Source organism: Sander lucioperca, chromosome 16 (assembly GCF_008315115.2).
Source record: "Sander lucioperca isolate FBNREF2018 chromosome 16, SLUC_FBN_1.2, whole genome shotgun sequence".
In the NCBI taxonomy this organism is placed as follows: domain Eukaryota; kingdom Metazoa; phylum Chordata; class Actinopteri; order Perciformes; family Percidae; genus Sander; species Sander lucioperca.
The window spans coordinates 14,668,321-14,689,201 of NC_050188.1; the positions used below are offsets into that span (position 1 = coordinate 14,668,321).

At 42.4% G+C, this 20,881-nt stretch overlaps 1 protein-coding gene across 1 annotated transcript in view; it reads right to left on the reverse strand.

Annotated features, from left to right (window-relative positions):
- The window catches only part of LOC116059779 (collagen alpha-1(XIV) chain-like), a 252,849-nt gene that overhangs the window by 114,054 nt on the left and 117,914 nt on the right, over window positions 1–20,881 (reverse strand). The window contains exons 21-23 of the mRNA XM_035993029.1: window positions 16,191–16,320; window positions 4,366–4,488; window positions 2,245–2,394 (exon numbers count right to left, since the gene is read on the reverse strand). Of these exons, the coding sequence (XP_035848922.1) occupies window positions 2,245–2,394; window positions 4,366–4,488; window positions 16,191–16,320 (403 nt within the window). The remainder of the gene's footprint in view (window positions 1–2,244; window positions 2,395–4,365; window positions 4,489–16,190; window positions 16,321–20,881) is intronic.

Sequence of the window (20,881 nt, forward strand, 5' to 3'; positions counted from 1 at the left end):
GCAGAGGGTCGGTGTCACAAGGCTCAAGGACATCAAACGATCAAACGAGAGACCTTTCAGTTTCAAAAAGGGCCATTTTCCCCGACAGGACGGCCCGCGGTGAAGTGGTTAATTATGCAGGAGAGAAAAATCCAGGCAGCGGTGGAAGAAGTATTCAGATCCTTTACTGCAGTAAAAGTACTAATGCCACGCTGTAAAAAATACTCTGTTACAAGTACAAGTCCTGCATTGAAAGTCTGTAAGTAATGATAACAGTTGTGTGTTTAATGGTCTAATCATCTCAGCTGGACTTGTAGGCTGTTATATTGTTGGCTAGTTTACTTTATAATAAAACATCAGATTTTCTAAACTACGTGTGTTCTCTGTGCAGAAATCTTAACGTGTAAAGTAACTAGTAACTAAAGCTGTCAGATAATTGTAGTGGAGTAAAAAGTACAATATTTCTCATACTCAAAATGATTGGACTTGAGAAGCGCTGATTGATCGAAGCGGGCCAGGACACTCAAAGAGCCTCGGAAAAGTGTCCACATCGCCAGCGAGAGAACATTAAAGCTACAGTGCGTAGTTTCTGTCTCCCCCGTGAGGAATTCTGAGCAATGACAACACAACTGTCGGCGCGACCACATGATACAAGCCTTCCGTGATCACGCACCACCCCTCCTCCACACAGTTGATAGTAGCCAAGGAGGACACGGAGGATTAAAACGATGTGTAACGTAATTATCTTCACTCGAGTTTCTGGGCGGGAAAGTCACCGGACGCCACAATCTTCTGAACATAGTCATACTGAGAAACACAGAGAGAGTTGTGTGGAGCTGATAGTCTTAATTAGCTTCGTAGCAACTCATTTGGCAACGGCTTGAATGTCACGAACGTTCATTATTATAAAAAAAAGTTACGCACTAAAGCTTTAATCGATTGCATTTACAGTTCATTCCAGGGCCGCGATGTAATTAGGTGAAGTCACCATTAAAAGTGTCAGACGGATATCAAGATATTGACGTGTCTGGCTGCTTCCCTGACTAGATTCGAGGAGATTGTTGGACAGGGAAGATCGATAAAGTGTATCAAATAATGAGGTTTAGAAAATGCCAAACCAAACAATTAAGTTACAGACGACGACGTGATCTGAGAGCAGAGTTAGTCGGTGTGAACAGGGAGTTCATTACGGTGGGGACAAAGCTGTCTTGTAATTTTTTAAATGTGTTTATAACTTGTTTTTCCTTGTTACAAAATTCTGCCAATGGAGGGACGTTAAAGTCCTGTGTGTGTCTAGTTGATTTAGTGTAATGAAAGTGATATTTACTCATTTTATATTCAGATTTTATTGCATCTTAGAAAAACAGTTTTCACTGCTTATTGGATTCAAAATGGAGACTCTGCTCCCTCTTGGTCCATTAGTCGACTAATCGGTCGTTTTTGGTCTTAGTGGACCAAGATTTCTCGATTTGTTGCTGAGCACATTTCTGGTAGACATACGATTTAAAGTGGTGTTTTGCAAAAATCTTTGTGGAGAAACTCCCTTTTTACAGATCTGTGGAGCTCGAGTCAATTTTTATTTTTTTTTAAAGGTTATTTTTTGGGGCATTTCCGCCTTTAATGAATAGGACAGCTCAGACATGAAACAGGAGGGGGGGGGGGGAGACATGCAGGAAAACCATCACAGGTCAGACTCAAACCCTGGACCTTCTGCGTCGAGGAATACACCTCTACAGTGCTCAGCATAAGTGAATACACCCATGCTAAAGGTGACTAAAAAGAGGAATAAAAATATCATCTTTTGGAAATTGATCTTAATGCCTTAATTAAAAATCCAGCCTTTAAGGACACCAATTTTCTTTGTGAATGAATAATATATCGTAAATAAATAAATGTTCTTCCTTAAAATACAGGGGGCATAAGTCAGTACACCCCTATGTTAAATTCCCATAGAGGCAGGCAGATTTTTATTTTTAAAGGCCAGTTATTTCATGGATCCAGGATACTATGCATCCTGATAAAGTTCCCTTGGTCCCCACATCATCACATACCCTTCACCATACCTAGAGACTGACATGGTTTTATTTCAGTTAGCCTAATAGCTGGTTTGATTTGCATTGAGAGATGATTTTATGGAAAGTACCCCATGCCAAACTCCAACACTTCCATTCCTTTACTCCTGACCCCCACCACTTTATACTGTATGTGTCCCCTCAAAGGCCCATTCTGAGCATGTATATGACTTCTTTTATACTTCAGACTCACAGGTCTTGGCCCTCCCTGACAGGGCCTCGCTGGATCCGGTGGTGTAGGAGGCGATGACTTTGACGCTGTACTCCGTCCCGCTCAGCAGGTTGACGATCAGCATGGTGTTCACGTCCTCGCCCACGAAGGTCTCCAAAGCGGAGCCAGGAGCTGCGGAGGGGGGGGAACAAAGGTGGAAGGGAGGAGCACAGAGGACTGAGATCAGATACCTTTGTTAGCTTTAATTCCAGTGAGAGGGAGGGTAAGTAACTAAAGTGAAAAGGGGTACAAAAGCACAACAATATAACAAAATAATGTGTCTGTAGGCATGTTTCCATCCACACGTTTTTATGCAAATTAAGTAATACTGAATGAAAAAAGCGTCATCGAAAACAGTACAAATTCGATTGAATTTCATGAACATCGACACAAAGTTTGAACATTTGATCTCATCTGATTTTCTCTTAATCAGTAAACAGCTTACGCGATAAACGATGGAAACGTTATTTTCCGAATAAATAATGAGTTGCGATTACGTTTTAGGTGATTTTATGGTTGCAACTCGCCATAAAACGAAGAAGAAGAAGCTTTAGGTCGGGTGTCAACAAAGACAGATATAAGTGGACGAACGAGGAGACGAGAGACTTTTTGAATTTAATTTACGAGCGGGAATATTGCGGCTATTTTAGATAGCAAAAAGTGTATTTATATGCGTTTGGCATGAACTGTTGCTACTCACGAGTCATCTCAACGGCTCTGGTGTATCCTGTGACCGTGATTATTGGCGTGTCCCTCAAACGCTTCAGAGCAAAATGTCACATGTAACATGCAATAAACCAATCAGAGTGTCATCTCCCATTCCCTTTAAAAGCCAGGCGCGTTTGGACCTTGGCGCATTGCTATTATGATGGAGGATTTGCTAAGCAGGAAGGAGAGATTTTCAGGAGAAGAAACTGATCTGCTTGTGCGTGAAGTGAAAGCGCGCAAGCAGATTATATATGACCCGAGCACTATGCCGTCAAAACTCCACGAGGTGAAGCAAGCTGCGTTATTGCCTTTAGACCAGGTTTTTGTTGGTCAATAGCGCGATCACTTCCTGCTGCCTCAAGATAGCAATACGCCGAGAATGCACCTGAACACACCTGCCTGTAACCAGCACGCCGAGAATGCACCTGAACACACCTCCCTGTAAGACCAGCACGTCCATGGGCGCAAAGATGGGCGCAGGTGCATTTGCTATTTAAACGACGTGGGTGCAGGACGGGAAATTGACAACTGCGTCGGGCTCTGCGCTGCACTGCGCCAGGTGCGAGATAGGGGCCTTGGACTTAAGAACAGAATTATCTAAGTTTTTAACATACTGACAGTGGAATTATTTTAGGTTGTGGCAGTTTTCCTAAAAGTACGAATGGTGTTTGTATTGTTTGGAGTTTGTCATATTTAAAAGCCATCAGTAAGGTGTAATATTATGTGTTTGCAGGGTTTTTCCTGGCTCAGAATGGGCCTTTGGGGACACACCTATGAAGGCGGGTCTGGGTCTTTTCTCCCTCAGGAAATGTTGAGCGACTTTTCTGATACATTTTCAGGCACAAATCTATGGTGAAACCGTCTTAATTTATGTCAAGGAAAACACTGAATTTCTGTTGGCAGGTAACAATTCAAAATATAAAATATAACGGAATATAATGCCGTAAAAGGGAGAGGAAGAACTGGACCACAAAGTCCAGTTCATTTGATTAGCATAAACGGCATAACGGTAACTTTGTTTTCCCCAAGAAGGAACGTTTTGCCAGGATTTTCCTTTGGCGCTGGCTTAACCTTTTTTGGACGGCACCAAAACTTTCTCCGTGCAGGAAAAACCCTGAAAGTTTGTCACAGCGTGTGTTTGTGAATTACATTATCCTGTAGTTGTGTTTTAAGGAGACTTTAGACTTTTAGACTTGTTAAGGACAGAATCATCCAAGTTTTTAAACGTACTGACAGTTTAATTATTTCAGTGTGGCAGTTTTCCTTAAAAGTACAAACAGTGGTTATATTGTTTGGAGTTTGTCATATTTGAAATGTGTTTATTATATGTGTTTGTCACAGCTTGTGTGTGTGTGTGTGTGTGTGTGTGTGTGTGTGTGTGTGTGTGTGTGTTACCAGATACGGGCTGGTAGACAACCCTGTAGCCCATGGTGGGCGACGGTGGAGCATCCCAGCTGATCCTGAAGCGGTTGTACCATTCCTCCGATAGCCGCAGGTTCCTGGGAGCTGACAGAGGAACTGAGGAACAAAGAATAAATAGATATTATGTTTCTATCAAAATTCATTTCTGACATGTTGGCAAACTAATAATGTGGATTACGTCTCTAAAAATCCCCTAGGTTTATGCAAATACTACGACAGCAAATCAAGGCCATTGTATGTAAAAAATAAAAATAATTACAAAGCTGGGAAAGGGGATAATATAATACAAAAAAATAAAATAAATTTAAATAATAAATACATTTCTGAGATTAAAGTCGTAAAATTACAAATTTACGAGAATTAAAAAAAATGTTTGTACAGCTGCCGAGACGGTTCAACAGATATGTAGATACAACACAAATGCAAAAGCCACAACACAAATTATGTAAAGCAAGGACAAGTAGAAGTTTGCAGGTTTAGGGTTAGTATGACGGTAACTTTTTTCCTAAGAAGGAACCATTTGTCTTTGGCGCCGGCTAAAACCTCTTTTGGGGGGCGCCAAAACTTTCTCCATGCAGGAAACACGTCACAGCGTATGTGTGTGAATAACGTTATCCTGCAGTAGTGTTTAGGTGGACTTTAGACTTTTAGACTTGTTAAGGACCAAATTATCCAAGTTTTTAAACATACTAATAGTACACAATCATAAGAAAAAATATAAACTATCACGCTCACAGAAACGATGGACCCGCAAATGCACGTCTCCGGTAAGTAAAATCTTTATTTAGAGCACAAAACAACTCATAGGCAACAGTATCCAAATCGGGAGCGTGCCTATGTTCCCCTATGTTTTTTTTCCCACTGAAAATTAGGCCCTATGTTCCCACATTTCTAAGATTTTTTTCGAAACTTAGGCCCTATGTTCCCCACATTTCCTTTTTCATAAATTTGTATCAGATTATATCCCCCTTTCTCCCAATTTGGTAGCCAATTACACCCAACCTATTATCCAGTAGCAATGGACTACAGATGGAATGTAGATTTTAGCTAAATCTGGTAACTAACACTAACCCCTAACCCTAACCCTAGAAACATAGGGCTTTGGGAACATAGGGCCTAATTTTAAGAAAAATCTTAGAAATGTGGGAACATAGGGCTGTGGGAACATAGGGCTGTGGGACCATTGGGCTGTGGGAACATTGGGCTGTGGGAACATTGGGCTGTGGGAACATTGGGCTGTGGGAACATAGAGCTGTGGGACCATTGGGCTGTGGGACCATTGGGCTGTGGGAACATTGGGCTGTGGGAACATTGGGCTGTGGGAACATAGGGCTGACCCCTCCAAATCGACAGGCAGTAAGGGGAAGTCCAAAAACAGGCAATGGTACGAAACATAGGAAATCAGGAATACAGGGAACAAAGGTAACTGGGAATAAACGCTCAAAAGCTGTCACGAAGGAAGCAGAAAATCTCGAACTCATGTGAGGAACAGGTGAATTTATGTACCAGAGGACAGGGAAGACAACGAGACACAGGTGCAACACATTAGTGCGGGGAAAGGTAATCACACAAGGTGGGAAGGCAGACAAAGACCGGGAAGTAAACAGACCTGATACGGGACAAGATGCTGAGTAACAAAATAAAACGGGAAATGGAAAACCAAACAGAAAACATGAAATTAACTTAAAGGAACACGCCGACTTACTGGGACTTTAGCTTATTCACCGTATCCACACCGTATACATAATGGGAACTGCGAACAAATCACTCCGCCCAAGTAGCAGTGCTTCGCCCTTTCTGAGAATGTAGTTCCCAGTATGTATACGGTTAGAAGATGGCTGTGTCTCATGTGACCTTGTTATTTGTGCACGCTGTGACTATACAAATCAACAACATGTAAACAGGAACATGTTGGCGTTATTTTGTCACTTATTGGGAGCAGTAGGCTAGTTGGAGCCGGTTACCTCCGGGATCTGTGCTAAGCTAGGCTAGCGATGGGGGCATCAGACAGAGTTACAGCACGCACGGAGATGAGAAGGGTATGTATGGACTTTAACTCTGGGAGATACGGGGAATAAGCTAAAGTCCCAATAAGTCGCCGTGTTCCTTTAACATACACTTGACACGGGAGCAGGACGTGACACTAACACATATTTAAGAATTGATGAATAAAATGTTATAATAATAAGTTAGGATAATACGGATACAGAGGAAAAGTACAATTATGTAAAGCAAGTACAACTAGAATTTGCAGGGTTAAAACCAGATTTCAAAATCGTCCCAAAAGGCACAAGTGAGTTGATTTGGAGAAAGTAGAAAATGTACTTTTTTTTGGCGTGTGAGAATGATCAAAGGAAACTGCCGTGGCACAGCAGAGAGCGAGAAAGAGAAACGGACAGGGAGAAGCTGAACGGACAGACACCGAGTTGGCAAGAGGAAGATAATGAGGAAGAGTCAAAGGAGGAGAACATTTGATAACACTTAATATAATCTCAATAGTCTGCCCAGTGAGAAATGTCCCTGTGCTGTTACAGAGTGTACAGACAGATACTAAACCCGGCGGAGATATCGCTGACAAGTACGACAGGAATTCAGAAAACTAAACCAATGGCAGGACGGTATTAACGGTAGCCTATATTTTTAAAATGTACTTTCTCTGAGGGAATGTGTGGATTTCATTTGTGGTTTTTCAATCTCTGCAGAAAGTCCATTCTGTTCCTCCCGAACCTCAGTAGATTCAAATCTTCTTAGAAATTCCTTTTGCATAAAAGGGAAACCTGAGACTTTTTCATATCCAAATGAAAGAGTGAATCAGTCTGCTGGCCGTTCTGTTGCACGTTTAAAATGCTCCCATCATTCCTCCCTGAGTATCCATCCCTCTCACAATTTTATGAACTTCAGATTATACAGGCTCTTCTGCCTCATTTTCCCTCTTCACCGTTAAAAAGCCAATTACGTACGTATTCAGATGCTTTTACTTAAAGGTGCTGTAGGTAGGATTTTGAAGATCCAGGACTTAGCCAAAGAATTTAAACATTGACAACTTCTCAGTCCCTCCCCCCTTTCCGCTAAAGCCCAAAACGGTCTCCAAAGCCCCTCCCCCCACAAGGGAGAGCTGTGCACGATAGAGTGCGTGTGAAGAGGGGGGAAGGGGAGGAAACCTATCTGCAGCTCGTGCGCAGGGAAGGGGGAGGGGAGGACGCTATGAAAAGCGTGTGCATGAGCAGTGATTGACACAGAGTTAGACACGCCCCCCTGGCCCTGATTGGTGCATCTGAACAGGGAGCGGTGGATTTTTGCTAATCACACTACAGGCTGTAGGTGGAGCCAGAGGAGCCGGATTTTATTTTTTTAATGACCTGCTTCATGTAGTTCTACTGGAACATAGGGTCAGTTTCAGCAAATATGACAGAAAGTTAGTTTTATAAGTCTTACCTACTGCACTGCCCTGCAAAGGCAAAAGACCTTAACTCGCTAGAGTGTGAAACTGAGAAAAATTACTTTAAAGTTTCTGTTTTGTCCAGACAAAAGTATTATAGGTAGGACTCCCAAAATTTGACAACTAGTTGCTATAATGAAGAAATGTTTGTATGCAAAAAATCTTGAGCTCAAAATTGACCTTTGATCCTTGTTTGGCAGTTACTGTACTCTGCCTTTGTATCATGTGCCAAAAACAAGGAGTCGTGCAAAGGCAAAAGGCAGTAACTGACATATAATCAATATTTGCTTGCTGTTCACCATACTTACATCCATTATAAGAACACCTAACCAAGGTCTAGTCATCATGGTATTAGTTTTAAATTATATAGAAGACCTTTGGTTGTTCCTATTTAGTGCTATAATGATCAGGATAGTGCGGCACAGTTAAACAGTATGACAGATAAGTTACTTTGCAGTACAGTATACAATATGAATAAATACAAGAAATATTTTCTCAATAAAGATAATTTAATTATAATTGAATACAAAGGTATATTTATTGTTTAACAATAAATATATTATGTTTAACACTTTGGGTGTTACGATTGTCATAGCCCTTTATTTTCTCATTAAAACAATCAAATTGACTCACAATATTTATTCACATGATAAAGGAGGTCTCAAATAACCCAAAAATGACATTAACTCATTTTTGACCAAACATGATGTTACGGCGTTTTGCCTTTGTAGGGCAGTGCACCTTTAAGTAAAAGTCTTAATACCACACTGTAAAAATACTCTGTGACAAGTCAAAGTCCTGCGTTGAAAATGTTAGTTAAGTAAAAGTCTGTAAGTCTCATCAGGAAAATGTAGTTAAAGAATTAAAAGTAAAAAAAAAAAAAAATCCTCCCATTTTAGTAACTGGAAACGATGCAAACAGTTGTGTGTTTAAAGCTTTAGTACGTAACTTTTTGATAGTAATGAACGTCCGTTACATTGTGGTGCGCGATCACGGAAGGCTTGTATCATGTGGACGCGCCGACAGTGTTGTTATTACTGAGAATTCCTCATGGGGGAGACAGAAACTACGCACTATAGCTTTAACGGTCTGATCATCTCAGCTGGACTTGTAGGACGTTATATTGTTGGCTAGATTAATTTATAATAAAACATCAGATTTTATAAACTAAATGGGTTTTTTGTGTGTGCAGGAATCATAATGTGTAAAGTAACTAGTAACTAAAGTTGTCAGATGAATGTAGTGGAGTAAAAAGTACGGCTCGGTATCGTTAACCCTCATGTTGTCTTTGGGTCAAATTTGATCAGTTTTTTATATATATATATATATATATATATACACACACAAACATATATATACACATACATATATACATATACTGTATATACACACACATATATATATATACACACACACACGTGTGTATATATATATATATATATATATATATATATATATATATATATATGTATAAACGTCGAAAATAGCGCCATAAACGTCAACAAAACGTCAAAAAAAGGGACAAAGACATTGGAAAAAAACGAAATGTTACGAAAAACGTCATAACAAACATTTTAAAGACCAACAAAAACATTGAGATAGGGAAAAAACGTTTTTCATGGTCAAAGACAACACAAGGGTTAAAACATTTCCGATACCAATACCGTGACTTTGATACCGGTTCCTAAACGACAACATCACGGCATAAATCTTTTTATTTTTTGTCCTGCATGTCTCTACGACGACGTGTAATGTGTGACAGCTAATCACAAGCATTATCAGATCTTGGTAGAAGCATGCTGCGTGCTGATTGGCTCACTGACGCTGATGAGATTTACTCCTTAAGGTATTGAATGACGAGGCATTTTGAATGCTTTAGAGGCAATTCTATCGGTGCCTAAAAAGTATCAAATTTGGTACCCAGCCCTAGTAAAAAGTACACTCTAAGAAATAAATCCGTAAAATAATAAGTTCTGGCAGCTCAATACCCGGACTGTGCCCCGTATTAAAAAAAAACTGAAATCATGTGCAGCTGCCGTTAAAATACAGAACATTTTCTGTTAGGCCTATTGTATAAAACTTGTATAAAAGAGTTAGTAAACTTCTGAAAACGTTGAAAGAAACTTCAAAAATGTTGAAAAAGGCGCCAAAAAAGGATGAAAAACGGCGACAAAAACGGCCAAAATGTCAACAAAACCTTCGTAAAAAGCGACAAATGTCGAAAGAAGTGACATCGTGGACTTTTTTAAACCCTCGGTGGACGACAAAAGTTATCGGAGCACAGATTATGCAATTCCAAATGTAAAAAAAAACATTTCGAATTCATGTTCTATGGACAATTTCTGTTAAAATATACAGTCATAAAACTGTTAATACACGGATAGTTCTTAGAGTGTATAATATGTCTCTCTGAACTGTAGCGGAGTAGAAGTAGAAAGTAGCATGAAAAGAAAAGACTCAACTTTTGTACTTAAGTACAGTACCGGAGTAAATTGACTTAGTTACTGCAAATCCCCACGTTAGACTTGCCTCTTCTGCTGCATTATCCATCTCCACTTTGCCCACACCGGTGCGGAGAAAATTACCATCATCCTCTAAACTCTTTCTGACATTCCTTTGGCTGTGTCTTCACCCTTCAGGCCCAACAGTAATGAGAGACTGGAGATTTAATGCTCAGACCGTTAATGACCACAGGAACTCTTATTCACACAGTCTCTGTCTGTGTGTGTGTATGTGTCTGTGTGTCTGTCTGTCTGTCTGTTTCTCCGTCTGAAAACTCTTCTCTGTATTGGCCCCCACACTTCTCTCCGTGATCACGCCATCCCTCGGTGGATCAAACCCTCTCTCTTGTCACATTATCCATCTCTACTTTGAGGCTAAAAGCCCAATCATCCTCTCTGCATTCCCTGTCACGCCTCCCTCGGCGTTCACCTCCATCCCTCATAGGTTCAAATCCCCCCGATTACGCCGGCTCCCATTGTCAGATCATCCATCTTCACTCTGAAAAACCCAATCATCCCCCTCTCTCTCTCTGCATTCCCTGTCGCTCTTCCCCGGGCGATCGCCTCATCCCTCACTCGCTAACAGGAACCATTCATCACCACGGCGTGTCGGAGGCCACATCGTTTAAAAACCGCACAACGTCGTTAGCGTCTGCTAAATGTGTGTAATGCGCTGGCGCGGGGAGACTTGATGGGAACGGCGCGGGAAAGATGAATGGCTTGATTTTTAGTGCTTCCTCCTCGCTGGCAGTCGAGTGTTTGTTCTGTAATGCACTTGGCAGTGGAGAAAATCATTAGCCTCGGCTGGGGCGTTCACCGCGGGGATCAGTCACGTTTAACAAAAGAGAAAAAGAGCGCTCGCGATTGTATATCTGTCTTCTCCTCCACAGTAAAAGAAATGGATGGGGAACATTTAGATAGCAGGACAGGTTGCAATCTCTTTTAACTCCCCCACGGAAATGGTCTCGTGTGTAATGAGCCACACAGAGACGCACGCGGGAGGGATTTACGTGGAAAGAAAGCACCTGAGCAAAGTATGTATCAAGGCGGTTTGGAGGGGGGAAGGTTGCTGCAATTATAAAGTACTTTTCTATTTCACCTTTGTGTTGTCTTCTGGTCGACCATGAAGTTCTTGTCCTTCTGGGTCAAAACTAACCCTTTTTTCGTCACATTTTTCAAAATCTTTTTTAAAATGTTTTGGTCACTTTTTTAAATGTTTTGGTCACTTTTTTTCGTCACTTTTTTCAATGTTTGTCAAACATTGTTTGGGTTGTCTTGATTATGACAACTTGACATTAATCCAAGTGACATTACCAGAAGTTGTCTTGGTCATGACAAGATGACATTAAATTAGTTTGGGATGTCTTTGTAATGACAACTTGACATAATATCATCCTGTTTAATGTCAAGTTGTCTTAATAAGGACACTCCAAAGAAATTTTATGTCAAGTTGTCATTACAAAGACATCCTCTGGTAATGTCATCCTGGTTAATGTCAAGTTGTCATAATCAAGACAACCCAAACAATGTCAACTTGTCATGACAAAAACCGAATGACACTTAATGACAGAAGTCTGAAATTAAATTGAATAAAACACCCGAAATCCAAAATTCAATAAAAGTAATAATTGATTTTTACCTGCGAAGATCTTTCATCCATGCATCCATGTTATTTTTGGGCAATTTGGTTGAAATAAACCTATATTTCTGCTATGAAAAGCTTTGAAAAAGAGTCAAATTTGACTTGAGGACAACACAAAGGTTAGGTATAAAGAAATATTACAAGCAATATTACAGTGAACAAACTGGAACTGTCCTGCACATGGTCTGGAGTGTGAACAGGTGCATGAGTTCTGGAATAAAACAACATCAATAATATCTGATGTGATAGGATGTCGAATTCCTGCTGACCTGATTGTTTGGTTACTTAATGACGACTCTAAATTACACCTGCTTGGGAGACAGAGGAAAGTTTGGCTAGCCGGCTCGACAGCAACCAAGAAAATGATAACTCAATGCTGACTCCCCCCTCACTCATCCATCTTCGTCCGCTTATCCGGGGTCAGGTCGCGAGGACAGCAGCTCCAGCAGGGGACCCCAAACTTCCCTTTCCCGAGCCACATTAACCATCTTCGACTGGGGGATCCCGAGGCGTTCCCAGGCCAGGTTGGAGATATAATCCCTCCACCTAGTCCTGGGTCTTCCCCGAGGCCTCCTCCCAGCTAGACGTGCCTGGAACACCTCCCTAGGGAGGCGCCCAGGGGGCATCCTTACCAGATGCCCAAACCACCTCAACTGGCTCCTTTCGACGCGAAGGAGCAGCGGCTCTACTCCGAGCTCCTCACGGATGACTGAGCTTCTCACCCTATCTCTAAGGGAGACACCAGCCACCCTCCTGAGGAAACCCATCTCGGCCGCTTGTACCCTGGATCTCGTTCTTTCGGTCATGACCATAGGTGAGGGTAGGAACGAAAACTGACCGGTAGATTGAGAGCTTTGCCTTCTGGCTCAGCTCTCTTTTCGTCACAACGGTGCGATAAATTGAATGTAATACCGCACCCGCTGCGCCGATTCTCCGACCAATCTCCCGCTCCATTGTCCCCTCACTCGCAAACAAGACCCCAAGGTACTTGAACTCCTTCACTTGGGGTAAGGACTCATTTCCTACCCCCCTCACTCGCTTTGTATAAAACAGTGGCTGGCGTATTTTCTGGACATAGTTATGCTTGAGCTCTCTACAGCATGGATCTTCAACAGGGGGTCCGGGACCCCTAGGGGGTCCTCAGAGTCAGTGCAGGGGGGGCTCCAAATTATTGTTAAGTTTTTCATACAATTATAAAGTCCTAAAATGAATCCAACATATTATAAGCAAAGATAAATCCCCACTGATGATAGGCTTACTGGCCTATAGGTAAGGTAGTCACTAAGGCCATCCACAGATACAGTTCATCCTGAGGATTCACTGAGCCACATGCAATCCTTGCATGATCCTACTCACCCTCTTCATCATAAATTTATGAGAAGCAATAGGTTAACTGGTAGAATTTTACAACGGAGAATTAGAACAGAAAGGTACAATAAATCATTTGTGCCTACAGCGATCAGACTGTATAATGACCAAGCACATCGCACGCACTTTAATCCCGCACTGGCACTTTAACTGGTTGGTAGATCTCAATTTTTTTGATAACCACTCCTAGTTATTATTTTTAGCTACCTGATAATATTAGTCTTTTTCTTTTCGTATCGTAAACGTCAGATGTCGGATTGTCTGTCTTGTTGTAGTACTGTTTTTTTTTTTTGTATTGTTATTGTTGACTTCTGTCATTGTCATTTCTGTAGTATTGTTATTCTATTCTCTATACACGCTTATTGGCTTGTCTGTGGTGTCTATATGTTTAGAGAATATGTTGTGACAAGGACGCGTAATGAATGAGCACATGAATTTCCCCTTGTGGGATAATAAAGTTTACCTTGACCTTGGCATGTTTACCTTTTATAAAATCATGCCAACAATTACTAGGCTATTTTAATGGCTTATTATTCTATGCAAAAAAAGTTATGTATAAAGGCTTTAGGCCACGTTATTGTGGGCCCAGTTTAATATGCAACTTCATTTCATACAATATATATATAGTAGGGGATCCCTGCTCTCTCTTTCTTTCAGTTAAGGGGTCCTTGGGTTAAAAAACATTGAAGACCTCTGCTCTACAGCAAGGATTAACTAAGCCAAGTCATCAACTATCAGCCTATGGGAAAGCACAGCAGCACAAAAATAATACTTAGACACAGACTTAAGACTTAAGGACCTCAGCGCCACAAGAACTAGAGTGATTAGGCAAGGTGTGATTTCTGTTTAGTTTTTGTTTAGTTTTTTCCTTGAGACCACAGAGTGGAGGGGGGTGGGAGAGGGGTTTTTGCTTTTGTGTATTTTGTATTACATTACCTGTTATACATTGTGGAATTTGTTCTGTATGTCTGAACGATATAAATGGTGCTAATAAAAAATTGATCACAAAAAAAAAAAAAAAGAAAGAAAGAAATATTACAGTAAAGTTATCGCTTTAAACAGAAGACACAGCTTGGATATTCCAGGGTTTTCCCCGGCATTATAAGATTCAGATGCAGCACCCGGGCCGTTTTGGGCAGAAACTATAAGCTGAATGAATGAAACTAAAAGACTTTTCTCAGATTTAATAATTGTGGTTGGTCCTCCAGTGCACTTCTTTAGCAAGTGTTGTCTTTAAGCTTGTTGACTGTTGTTTATTATCTGTTCTAGCTTTTCCAACTGTCCTCTGTGACAGTAAGCTGAATATCTTTGAGTTGAGGACCAAAAAAAAAGACATTTGAGGACGTCATCTTGGGCTTTTTGGTTAACACTGATCGTATTCTTTTCTAATTCTCGGACATTGTATAGACCAAACGACTAATCCATTAATCCAGAAAATAATCGAGAGTGAAAATAATCGTTAGCTGCAGCCCTCTCCTTCCAAATGTACCTGAATCCCTAAAAATTTCAGCGTCTCACTTTTATCTAAAAACGTATTTAAATGTACTCTTTAAAGACAGTAGTTTTCTTCCTGTTTAAGCCAAATAACATCATAATAAGGGTCTTAAATGAACAGCTTTCCCCCAGTGTTTCTCAAAGGGTTTATACTTTCTGATAGAAATTAATCATTTACTTCTGTGCCAAGAAGACGAAGAATCCCGCCCCCTCTTTCCATCTCTCCACTCCCCTCTGGCATCAGTCCTGCAACATTTGCTTCAGCAAACGAGACGTCCCAGAGAAAACAGCTAACGGGTTTCGGTTCTGCTTAAAATGCAATGTTGGTTTCAGGGTAATGAGAGAGACAAAATATGTATTTTACCTAGAATTAAGTCTTCCTACGGAGCCCCTAAAGGGACATTTTTTGTTGTTGTGTTTTTTAAAGATAATTTTTTTTGGCATTTTAGGCCTTTATTTGGATAGGACAGCTTAGACAGGTCAGAGTCGAACCTGCGGCCGCTGCGTCGAGCAGTAAACCTCAATGTATGGGCGCCCGCTCTACCAGGTGAGCTAACCAGGGGCCCGGAATTATGTTTTTGTGACGCGCATGAAAAACCTTCTGGGGCGCAAGAGAAAGTATCTCGAGCTCACTATGTTAGCAAAGTACTGCTAAAAAATGCCCCATGTCCCTTTAGGGGCTCCATATCTTCCTCTTAGGAGTCTGCTACAAGTTAAAGTTTCATACACAAATACATTTTCTGCTCACCTGGCAAATGTGTGTCCGATATTCACTCTCTTCTAGCTCTGCTTTTTGTCTCCAACAACTCTTTATAGTGAGTTTCAGCTCATTATTTATCTAACCGCTCTGCACCTTTACTGGTCTGGTTCCCACTCAGCGTTGTTTTCAGATAAGAAGCTGTAAAAAGCCACTGAACTCGACCTGCTCAGCATCAAACAGCAGACAGGACACAGGTAGGGACTAGCTGGTGGAGCATTTAGCAGCTAAAGACACAGATATTTCCCTCAAAAAACAGCTAAAAGAGAGAGAAAACGGGAGTGACATCCATCGGGTGGACACAAACACAGGCTAAAGTCTGATTTATGGTTCTGTAGAGGCTCCACGCAGAGCTTTCGCAGTAGTGTGTGTGTGTGTGTGTGTGTGTGTGTGTGTGTGTGTGTGTGGGAATTGTTTTGGTAGAGCAGGTAAGAGAGTCATGGAAGGGAAGGGGGAAATGCAACGCTACCAAGCCACGGCCGAGTGACGTGCGTCGGCGCGACGTATTGCAGGTTTAAAAGAGAAGAGACTAAAGACAGTGACTGAAAATATGAATAGGCAGACGATCAAAACGCACGGAACATGAATATGACTTACGCGTTCGTCCCATCCGCGCCACTGTGGGCCCATCTCCATCGGGGTAGACGGGCGTGATGGCGACTTTGTACTCCGTATCCGACAGCAGCGGCTGCAGAATCAGACTGTTCTGACCGGTGGGCACCGTCCTCTGTAAGCAGAAACAAATTCAAGTTAAAGTTGAAAATGAACATTCAGGTGACAGAAAAAACAGATTGGGTCGTTGACTAATCGCAGGGTTGGTGGTTCGATCCCCTCCTGACTCCTGTCCTGTCCTTTGGGCAAAAGACTGAAGCCCAAATTAGGCCTTGATCGAATATTTGTTCGATGTGTAGTTACTCGATTTTTTTTTATCTATTTTTTTTATTTTTTAAATGTTCACTGCAGCACATTCTCTCTCCCATACATGTACATGCAGGTAGCTCACCTGGTGGAGATGGCGCCCATATATAGAGGTTTACTCCTCAACGCAGTGGCCGCGGGTTTGACTCCGACCTGCGGCCCTTTGCTGCATGTCATTCCCCTTCTCTCTCTCCCCTTTCAAGTCTAAACTGTCATATACAAATCAAGGCCTAAAATGCCCCAAAAAAACAATCTTCGTCCGTCTGTCCGTCTCCTTTGCATTCTGAGCATGTACAGTCTAGCCCGGCTCCATCCACAAACCTTCTATTGCCCCCCCCCCCCAAAAAAAAATAATACACTTTCTCAGACGTGTCAGTCAGACAAACACTGCGGGCCTTGACAAATCAATTTCAGCCCAGCATGATGAAAAAGGCAGCAAGTCTCTAAAATGTCACCGAGCCACAAAAAGTTGGAAGAAACCACCTTCAGCTACACTCCACTTTGGAAAAGCAAACATGGTTTCATAAAGTATTTATAGGATTCAGGCACCCAATCTAGCTTTGACAGAGGCTATCTGTGCAGGGCCAGAATATTAAGTTGGACCCATCCGAGACTTTGCTTGAAGGCAAACTACATGGGGAACACAGCCAAGTGCACAGGTGATGGAAGTCAATATCAGGTGATTATCCTAGCAAGCAATATGACAATGTGACCGCTGAACTGCACTTAACTGCAGCCCGACAAAAAGTCACTCCAAAATGAAACCAAACTTCAACCCTTCCCACAAAGTGGGATGAAATGTATCTCGTATGAGTCCAGGGGGTCCAGGGAGCACTCTATGGAGCTAAAAGAGTCTCAATAAAGATAAATGCACACACTACATTCACATATGCACACACAGGATTCATAAATACACACACACGCAGGATACACAAATGCGCACAAAATTCACAAATACACACACAAAATTTAAAAAGCACAGAAGATTCACAAATGCACACAAAATTCATAAATGCACACACAATTCAGAAATGCAAACAACATTTACAAATGCACACAAGATTCAGAAATGCACAGGACAAGATTCAGAAATGTTTTTCTGATGCACACACAAATATATCTTGATTTACAAACTGCTTGCGGTCTGTGAACTTCACTGCATTTGTAAATACACGAAAGTTATGCCAGCAGCTGGCAGCCAGCCAGCTCCGGAGCTCCGCGGAGCCCCGAGCCCCGGTCGTCCAATAACCGAGAAACGGTGACTTTCACTGGGTATGGAGTTTGCCGCTTTCTCGTCAGGCTGTGTGGAGCTCCTAAAGTTGAGCAAAACATTACGTGAATTACTACGAGAATGGATGACTCCACCCACATTCATATAGCGCTGTGTGAACGCGTTCATGTGATTGGCTTATAAGTAAACAATCCCCCACGTGGGGTGCGTTCTTGTGACTGGCTAAAACAAGGGAGATATCTGATTGGTTGTAGATCATTCCCTGTTTAAAAAAAGGCATTTGTGTGTCGAGCCAAGTCAGGGCAGTCTCAAAATTCACACATGCAAATGCAGTGAAGTTCACAGACCGCAAGCAGTTTGTAAATCAAGATATATTTGTGTGTGCATCAGAAAAACATTTCTGAATCTTGTGTGCATTTGTAAATGTTGTTTGCATTTCTGAATTGTGTGTGCATTTATGAATTTTGTGTGCATTTATGAATTTTGCATGCATTTGTGAATCTTCTGTGCTTTTTAAATTTTGTGTGTGTATTTGTGAATTTTGTGCGCATTTGTGTATCCTGTGTGTGCATATGTGAATGTAGTGTGTGCATTTATCTTTATTGAGACTCTTTTAGCTCCATAGCACTCTGGGCCAACGGCTACAGGGAATGGATGATGAGAATTACACCCAGACTTAAACGAGTGTTTCACTGCCGGAAGAAACGGTCTTTTCATTAAACTAGGCTGTCTATGCAGCAGACTGGCGCAAAAGTATTATTTTTTTTAATTTGGTGCTACATGACAAGACAGAAAAAAAAGAAGCTGTGATATTCCCTTCCACTCTAAAGGTAGAAAACCTACAACTACCAGAATGCACTGCGCCGCACCGGACCAACTGTTCCACTGGTTGCCAGTCAAGTCATGCATCACCTACAAATCTCTCCATGGACTCTCACCACAATACCTCACAGATCTCCTCCACTAAGGCCTGGATACCCGACCCGAGCCCGACGGGTCCCGACGGTATCCTACGGGCCGGGCCGGGTTCGGACAGATATTTAGAAATGATGGTCGGGTTCGGGCTGGGCTCGGTCACATCAGCTTGATAAGGCATTTGTAGTAAAATGGTGCTGCAGCTCCTTTAAGAGAGCTCAATGTGTGTGTAAAGTGGGCAGAAGAGAGATAGAGAAAGAGGAAGCAGACGTGTAGATGTGACCGGAGCAGAGTTGGTGGAATAAGTTTAAGTTTTGTACACAGTGTGTGCGGTGTCCGAGATAAACTCCAGACTGAAAGCCAAGTTCATTCATCTGCTCACCAGAAACGGGATTTTAACCCCAACGTTATATATCGTCGGCCCTGGAGGTAACGAGTCTCCCCTGGTTTTCTGATCACGGTCGGAATCGAAGCGATCAGGAAAGGTTAACACATTGAACATTTTAAATTAAACAGCTTATTAACGTGAGCTTGTTCCCCCGTGTGCGCTGATGCGCTCATCTGTTGACATTTCCGAATGCCTTCCAGTTGCTTAATAAAAGCTTTCCACACAAACAAACGTATATGTGTCATTAGTATGAGAAAAAAAACAACGAGATTTTAACTGTGTCGGGCTCGGGCCGGGTTCGGTCACGGCTCTGTCGGGCTCGGGCCGGGTTCGGACGGAAAAATTCGGCCCGATCCAGGCTCTATCCTCCACCCCCACACTCAGTCACGTTCCCTGCGGTCCTCTGACAAGGACCCGCTGGACCCCCCCGCACCAGATTGCGTACTTTTGGGGACAGGGCTTTCTCTGGCAACGCTCCCACACTCTGGAACAGTCTACCACTCCACGTCCGCTCTGCCCCATCCCTGCCCATGTTCAAAAAGCACCTCAAAACATTTCTGCTCACTAAGCCCTTTGACCCCTAACCCCCCCGCCCCCGCACTATATAAGTCCAAGTTGTTATTAATAAACGCCTCCGCTGGTGGGTGACGTAATGCGAGTCAACACATTCTCATAAACGGGTTCGTATGACATTGTTCTAGGGTTGGGCATCGAGAGCCGATTCCTACTTGGAATCGTTTGAAAAATTACGATTCCAGCGGAATCCCAATGCCCAACCCTATATTGTTCTTAAATGTATGCACACCATGTTTAAGCCGCTACAGAGCCCCGTCACAGCTCGGCCGTATCAGCGGCAGTTAGTAGATGTGTTTAGCCGCTAGAGGGCTCTGCGACGCCGGCTACGGTGCTCTGCATGGTGCTCGGCATGGTGCTCCGCAAGGTGATCCGTCAGGTCACCGATAGTTAGTTGTTCAGTTACCCAAAAATAGGTGATTGTGAGCTGGGTACAGAGCACCGCAAGCCGCTGGTCATTTCGGCGGACATCATCCACAAACTCCGCTTCCCAGCTTGAAAGTCCTGTGTTTTATTTATCCTACGGAGTAAACCGTGTTTTTGAAAAAAGTCCTTTTTTAATAGCCAATGCCAACGTTTTTTTCCGCAGCTCAGAGCGTCCTACGTCAATTGCTTTTTTGACAGCTGACCAATGACAAGCGGCATAGCGAGACCAGTCGTTTCCATAAGAAAAAAATGGAGAAGGTGCCGACAGACTTGTGCTGATGCGAATTATATGATATGAACCGCTCGGTTTTATCTAACGTTAGCATCAGCACCGCTCCCTTTCTCTCTGTTCATTCGCTCGCTCGCTTGACAGCTTTGGTTTATCTTGCCCTACACGCACATTTTTTCCCCCTACTATGGCCACGCCAAGACCCGCCCTTCAACAGCATTCACACACTACTATTGGCCAGGCGTCCATGCTTACGCGAGATAACGTAACCCGATGTCGAGGTCAATGCCTAACCCCAACCAATGGGGCTGCTACTGAAGGGTCGGGTCTTGGCGTGGCCATAGTAGGAAAAAAGATTTGGCGCCCTACTCCACATAGCACTCTAGGATACTGTAGCAGTAGCTGTTGTCATAGCAACAAAAGACGCTCTGGGCTGCTTTTTTGAAACTAAAAATGCTGCCTGCTTTTTTAACTACAAAAGCGCCCTAGTCAACTTTTCTTGTCAAAAAAGGCGCCAAATAGCCTAAAATGCGAGGAAAGGAAGCATTGGATGACATTTATTTTTGGCCATTTTTGCCTTTAATCAATTGGACAGCTGTAGACAGCAA